This window comes from Babylonia areolata, chromosome 30 (assembly GCF_041734735.1).
Source record: "Babylonia areolata isolate BAREFJ2019XMU chromosome 30, ASM4173473v1, whole genome shotgun sequence".
In the NCBI taxonomy this organism is placed as follows: domain Eukaryota; kingdom Metazoa; phylum Mollusca; class Gastropoda; order Neogastropoda; family Buccinidae; genus Babylonia; species Babylonia areolata.
In genome coordinates, this window is record NC_134905.1 from 26091048 (window position 1) to 26098547 (window position 7500).

The following is a 7500-nucleotide window of genomic DNA, read 5'->3' on the forward strand; positions in this document are numbered from 1 at the left end:
CGTGTGTGCGTGCGTGCGCGTGTGTGTATGTGTTTGTGTGTGTGTTATGTCTGTGCCTGTCTGTGTCTGTGTGCCTGTGTATAAGAAGACGCACGCACTTTGAGAAAAACCACCTACCTAACAAGCTGCAAGACTTACCAGCCCCAAAGACACAGAGGACGAAGCACATCACAGGCGTGCAGTCCATCATTCTTTCGGTAGCGACAACAAACGACCCGACACAAAGACGACGAAATAATCGAAAGTCAATTCACAGGACTCTGATTAAAGATTGACTTCCAGGTGAAGTGCAGTGTACGTGAGAGTGTCTGCTGTGGTGGGTGCTACCTACTACCCGAATGAAATCGATCTCCCAGTTGATCTGTCGTGTGTATGGGCGTTTGACAGGTGGGTGGGTGGAGGGGGATAGAGGGGGTGGGGGGAGGGGAGGGGGTAAAGGGCGGGGAGAGGGGGGGTGGTGGTGAGGGGGGGAAAGGGGGTGGAGGATCTGTCTGGGAGACGTATTCAGCTGTCGATCGCTGGAAGTCTGTTGAGACGGCTTGCACTGAACAGTGTGGATTAAAAAAAAAATGTATTTATTTATTTAAAGAAAAAAAAGGAGTGTAGAAAGACTGGAAATAAATTGGCTTGATCTTTACGTTGGTTGTTCCCTCTCTCTCTCTACCTCTCTCTCTCCCTCTCCCCCTCTTGTCTCTCTATCTTCTCTCTCTCTCTCCCTTGTCCTCTCTCTCTCTCCCCTCCCTCTTGTCTCTCTCTCTATCCTCTCTCTCTCCCTCTCCTCCCTCTTGTCTCTCTCTCTATCCTCTCTCTCTCCCTCTCCTCCCTCTTGTCTCTCTCTCTATCCTCTCTCTCTCCCTCTCCTCCCTCTTGTCTCTCTATCTTCTCTCTCTCTCCCTTGTCCTCTGTCTCTCTGCTCCCTCTTCTCTCTCTCTATCCCCCCCCTCTCTCTCTCTCCTCCCTCTTCTCTCTCTCTCTCCTCTCTCTCTCTCCTCCCTCTTGTCTCTCTCTCTACCTCTCTCTCTCTCTCTCTCTATGCTCTCTCTCTCTCCCCCTCCTGTCTCTCTCTCTACCTCTCTCTCTCTCTCTACCTCTCTCTCTCCTCCCTCTTTCTCTCTCTATCCTCTCTCTCTCTCTCTCTCTCCTCCCTCTTGTCTCTCTCTCTACCTCTCTCTCTCTCTCTCCCTCTCTCTCTCCTCCCTCTTTCTCTCTCTATCCTCTCTCTCTCTCTCTCCTCCCTCTTGTCTCTCTGTCTACCTCTCTCTCTCTCCCTCTCTCTCTCCTCCCTCTTTCTCTCTCTCTACCTCTCTCTCTCTCCCTCTCTCTATCCTCTCTCTCTCTCCCCCTCTCTCTCTCCTCCCTCTTGTCTCTCTCTCTACCTCTCTCTCTCTCTCCTCTCTCTCTCTCATCCCTCTTGTCTCTCTCTCCCTCTCTCTCTATCCTCTCTCTCTCTCTCTCTCCCTCTCTCTCTCCTCCCTCTTGTCTCTCTCTCTACCTCTCTCTCTCTCTATCCTCTCTCTCTCTCTCCCTCTCTCTCTCTATCCTCTCTCTCCCTCTCTCTCTCCTCCCTCTTGTCTCTCTCTCTACCTCTCTCTCTCTCTCTCTCCCTCTCTCTCTCCTCCCTATTGTCTCTCTCTCTCTCTATCCTCTCTCTCTCTCCCTTGTCTCTCCTCTCTCTCTCTCTTCCCTCTTTCTCTCTCTACCCCGTCTCTCTCTCCTTTGTCTCTCTCTTCTCTCTCTCTCTCCCTTGTCACTCTATCTCTCTCTCTCTCCTCTCTCTCTCTCTTCCCTCTTTCTCTCTCTACCCCGTCTCTCTCTCCTTTGTCTCTCTCTTCTCTCTCTCTCTCCCTTGTCACTCTATCTCTCTCTCTCTCCTCTCTCTCTCTTTCTCTCTAATGTCTCTCTCTTTATCCTCTCCCCCCGCTCTATCCTCCTTCTCCTCCTCCTCTCTCTCTCCCCTCTCGCTCTCCTCTCTCTCTGTGTCTTTCTCTCTCTTGACAAAAAAGGCAAAACACATCTTTTCTTTATGACAGTATTTTTTTTTAAAGGCAAAACATCTTTTTTCATTGCAGTATTTGAGAAACAAAGGCAAATCACATCTTTTTTTCATGACAGTATTTGAGAAACAAAGGCAAATCACATCTATTTTCATGACAGTATTTGAGAAACAAAGGCAAATCACATCTTTTTTCATGACAGTATTTGAGAAACAAAGGCAAATCACATCTTTGTTCATGACAGTATTTGAGAAACAAAGGCAAATCACATCTATTTTCATGACAGTATTTGAGAAACAAAGGCAAATCACATCTTTTTTCATGACAGTATTTGAGAAACAAAGGCAAATCACATCTATTTTCATGACAGTATTTGAGAAATAAAGGCAAATCACATCTATTTTCATTGCAGTATTTGAGAAATAAAGGCAAATCACATCTTTTTTCATGACAGTATTTGAGAAATAAAGGCAAAGGACATCTATTTTCATGACAGTATTTGAGAAATAAAGGCAAAGGACATCTATTTTCATGACAGTATTTGAGAAATAAAGGCAAATCACATCTATTTTCATGACAGTATTTGAGAAATAAAGGCAAAGGACATCTATTTTCATTGCAGTATTTGAGAAATAAAGGCAAATCACATCTATTTTCATGACAGTATTTGAGAAATAAAGGCAAAGGACATTTTTCGTTGAAGTATTTGAGGGAAAAGACACAACGCGTTCATTTTCACAACCGTGTTTTTAGAATGGAAAGGTACCACGCCATTTATTTCAACATCTCCATTTAAGGTTAGAAGGGCACTCGTTTTTATTTTCACTACCGCATTTGACAGTAGAAAGGAACCACATATCTACCTTCCATTGCCGCGGGAAGAAGACAAAAATGACTGCAGGGTTCTTCAAAGACAAAAAACTAAAGTTTATAAAGACCTTTTTGGTGGTAGATGAATCCTCTTTGTTGAGTGGGATACAACGTTTCGAACCATAGGCCCGTTGCCCCTTGACAACAGGTTCGAAACGTTGCCCCTTGACAACGGGCCTATGGTTCGAAACGTTGTATCCTACTCAACAAAGAGGATTCATCTACCACCAAAAAGATTTTTATAAACTTTAGTTTTTTTGTCTTGTTCCATTGCTGCATTCGAGAAAAACAACAACAAAAACTCACATCAACACATCTTTATCACCAAATCAGAAAATCGAAACGCACAACGCATCAACACAACTGTATTTGAGAAAAAAGAGAAAAAAGGTCAAACACATCTATTCTAATCATAGTATTTTGAAAATAGAAAGGTACAGCACATGTTTTCATTACAGTAGACATAATTAAAAACAGTAAGGCACAAACACATATATTATCTCCACGGCATTTGACAGCAGAAAGACACAGCGCATCAGAACAGGCGTTACAAAACACCACCGAAGTGACTCAGCAGCAGTGCAGGGTCTCCTCTGGTGTGTGGCCTCCTGGCGACCTAACATCGATAGGTTCCCTGTGGACTGCCGACACTGGGACTGCGACAGACGAACCCGGGTGTGGCCGTGTATGTGTGTGTGGGGGGGGGGGGGGGGGGGGGGGGGGGGGGGTCGGAATGAGCGGCGTGAGAGTGATGCAGATGATGCGGCAGCAAAGAAAAATAAAGAAAAAAAGGATAAAAAAGGAACAGCACACCTGTTTTGTTACCGTATTTGAGAACAGAAAGGCACAGCACGCCTATTTTGTTACCGTATTTGAGAACAGAAAGGCACAGCACGCCTATTTTGTTACCGTATTTGAGAACAGAAATCACAGCACGCCGTTTTCATCAGCAGCCCGTTTGGAGAATACAGAGGCACCAACATCTGTTTTTCATTGCTGGCTGCCGGCATTAGGGCATAACATGAAAGTCACAGAACCTTAACAAGCTCCACGGGCGCAATGGCCGAGTGGTTAAAGCGTTGGACTTTTCAATCTGAGGGTCCCGGGTTCGAATCTCGGTAACGGCACCTGGTGGGTAGAGGATGGAGAGTTTTCCAATCTCCCAATTTAACATGTGTTCAGACCTGCTTGTGCCTGAACCCCATTCGTATGTATACGCAAGCAGAAGATCAAACACGCACGTTAAAGATCCTGAAATCCATGTCGGTGTTCGGTGGGTTATGGATACAAGAACATACCCAGCATGCGCAACTACGAAAACGGAGTATGGTTACCTTCATGGCGAGGTAAAAAAACAAACAAAACAAAAACAAACAAAAAACAAAACAAAAACAAAAAAACGGCCATACACGTAAAAGCCCACTCGTGTACATACGAGTGAACGTGGGAGTTGCAGCCCACGAACGAAGAAGAAGGAGAAGGAGAAGGAGGAGGAGGAGGAGAAGGAGAAGGAGGAGGAGGAGGAGAAGGAGGAGGAGGAGGAGGAGGAGGAGAAGGAGGAGGAGGAGCTCAACAGAAAGCGGACTGTGCCCACCAGCATAACTTGGATGACGTCACGGGGATCAATCACATCACTACACGGGGTTGACTTGAGTGAGTTTGCACAGGTTTCCGGTGAAGTAGAGGATGACGACGACGATAAAAACGAGGACGATGAGGCCTGCGAATGCGATCCCGACCAGGTGGCCGTAGCTGAAACATAAGTATGATGATAATAATACTAATACTAATTCTACTAATGATAATATATTGTACTTATTTGGCGCAAACTCCCCAATACGTGGGCTGTAAGCACCTCACATGAAACAGTACATATAACAGTGCATTAAGCTAATCACGTCAACGGTGATTAATGATAATAATGATGACAATAATGATAATGATAGTAATAATGTATGGCGCAAACTCTCAATAGACGGGCTCAAAGCGCCTCGCATGAAACAGTATATATCGTGTGTCCCCCAAAAGTGAACCGCTTTTTGACAAGTATTTTCTCAGTGATAGAGCAACCAAATTCATTGAAAACTTTCACACAGTAATCTTAGGATATCATCAACAAGTCTGCAAAATATCTAAAAGTTCGGACGCAAATTGTGCGAGTATTGTCAAATTCAAAACAGCATGTCAAAAAATCCAATATCAGAGCTGTGCAATGTGACCTTCATCGTGTTCATGCCAGCTGCCTGGTGTTGGTATCTGTCAATCAGTATCAGTCTAAAAATAATAATTTGCGTCCGAACTTTTAGATATTTTACCAGACTTGCTGAGAGAGCAGAAAGCGCTTCGCCTTTGATGAAAGACATGTTTCAAAATTACCCTTAGCTTATTTAGTTTTGTTATATTATCAGTTTATTCTGTCTAACATTTTGTTGTTCATCCAACTCAAGGTTGGGTTTTCATATGTGTGTGTGTGTATAACACGTGCATTTATATGTATACAGATCGGTGGCCTTACAGTTCTGAATTCTTCCTCTCCCCCTCTCCCTCCCCCCCCCTCTCTCGCTGTCTCTCAGCAGTACTTACAGGAGACAGATGTCTTCAACGCAGGCTCCATAACAGCAGTAGTTGGCATCACCACAGCAGGTCCCAGCATAGCAGTTGGTGGATGTCCCGTCCTCATGGACCTTACACACCTCGTAGCTCGTCACTCGCCCGGCTGTCACGTGCACAACACAAAGGACATAGTGTGGTGTGGTGTGGTGTGGTGTGGTGCGGTGTCGGTGGTGTGGTGTGTAGTGTGGTGTGGTGCGGTGTGGGTGGTGTGGTGTGGTGTGGTGTGGTGTGGTGTGGGTGGTGTGGTGTGGTGTGTGGTGTGGTGTGGTGTGGTGTGTTGTGTTGTGGTGTGGTGTGGTGTGGTGTGGTGCGGTGGTGTGGTGTGGTGTGGCGTGTTGTATTGTGGTGTGGGTGGGTGTGGTGTGGTGTTTGTGGTGTGGTGTGGTGTTGTGGTGTGGTGTGGTGTGAGTGGTGTGGTGTTGGGTGGTGTGGTGTGGGTGGTGTGGTGTGGTGTTGGGTGGTGTGGTGTGGGGTGGTGTGGTATGGGTAGTGTGGTGTGGGTGGTGTGGTGTTGGTGGTGTGGTGTGGGTGTGGTGTGGGTGGTGTGGTGTTGGGTGGTGTGGTGTGGTGTGAGTGGGTGGTGTTGGGTGGTGTGGTGTGGGTGGTGTGGTATGGGTAGTGTGGTATGGTGGTGTGGTGTGAGTGGTGTGGGTAGTGTGGTGTGGTGTGGTATGGTGGTGTGGTGTGGTGTGGTGTGGTGTGGTAAACCGTAGTGTGGTGTGGTGTGGTGTGGGTGGTATGGTGTGGTGTGGTGTAGTGTGGTGTTGTGGTGTGGTGTGGTGTGGTGTGATGTGGTGTGGTGTGGTGGTGTGGGTGTGGTGTGGTGTGGTAAACCGTAGCGTAGTGTGGTGTGGTGTGGTGTGGTGGTGGTGTGGTGTGGTGTGGTGTGGTGTGGTGTGGTAAACCGTAGCGTAGTGTGGTGTGGTGTGGTGTGGTGGTGTGGTGTGGTGTGGTGTGGTGTGGTGTGGTGTGGTGTGATGTTGTGGTGTGGTGTGGTGTGGAGTGGTGATGTGGTGTGGTGTGATGTTGTGGTGTAGTGTGGTGTGGTGTGGTAAACCGTAGCGTAGTGTGGTGTGGTGGTGTGGTGTGGTGTAGTGTGGTGTTGTGGTGTGGTGTGGTGTAGTGTTGTGGTGTGGTGTAGTGTGGTGTGATGTGGTGTGGTGTAGTGTGGTGTTGTGGTGTGGTGTGGTGGTGTGGTGTGGTGTGGTGTAGTGTGGTGTTGTGGTGTGGTGTGGTGGTGTGGTGTGGTGTGGTGTGGTGTAGTGTGGTGTTGTGGTGTGGTGTGGTGGTGTGGTGTAGTGTGGTGTAGTGTGGTGTTGTGGTGTGGTGTGGTGTGGTGGTGTGGTGTGGTGTAGTGTGGTGGTGTGGTGTGGTGTGGTGTGGTGTGGTGTGGTAAACCGTAGCGTAGTGTGTTGTGGTGTGGTGTGGTGTGGTGTTGTGGTGTGGTGTAGTGTGGTGTTGTGGTGTGGTGTGGTGTGGTGTGGTGTTGTGGTGTAGTGTGGTGTGTTGTGTTGTGCTGTGGTGTGGTGTGGGTGGTGTGGTGTGGTGTGGTGTGGTGTTGTGGTGTGGTGTGGTGTGGGTGGTGTGGCGTAGTGTGGTGTGGTGTGGTGTTGTGGTGTAGTGTGGTGTGTTGTGAAGAGCGCCCAAATCGCAGCCGTCAGTCGGCTCTACCCAGGTAGGCAGCCTGTTGTGCAAAGTTAATAACCCCGTGTTTGCAAAGCGGTTAGAGCTTCGTCTCCGACCGAGGGTAGGCGCTATATAAGTATCCATATCCATTTATCCAGTACAGCACAGCACAGGATAGCACACCACAACACAGCACAACACAGCACAGCACAACACAGCACAGCACAGCACTGCACAACACTGCATAGCACAGCACAGTTTCAGTTTCAGTTTCACTTTCTCAAGGAGGCGTCACTGCGTTCGGACAAATCCATACACGCTACACCGCATCTGTTGAGCAGATGCCTGACCAGCAGCATAACCCAACGCGCTTAGTCAGGCCTTGAGTGCATGCTTA

General features: G+C 47.7%; 1 protein-coding gene across 2 annotated transcripts in view; it reads right to left on the bottom strand.

Moving 5' to 3' along the window:
* Positions 1-3201: 3201 nt before the first annotated feature.
* Positions 3202-7500, bottom strand: part of LOC143275578 (uncharacterized) — a 5612-nt gene continuing 1313 nt past the window's right edge. Inside the window, exons 2-4 of one of the 2 annotated variants that reach the window (XM_076579780.1) lie at positions 5448-5580; positions 4459-4616; positions 3202-3520 (exon numbers count right to left, since the gene is read on the bottom strand). In XM_076579780.1, coding sequence (XP_076435895.1) covers positions 4499-4616; positions 5448-5580 — 251 coding nt within the window. In that variant the 3' untranslated portion in view covers positions 3202-3520; positions 4459-4498. Of the gene's footprint in view, positions 4617-5447; positions 5581-7500 lie in introns of both variants that reach the window. The other variant, XM_076579779.1, reaches the window with a different exon arrangement.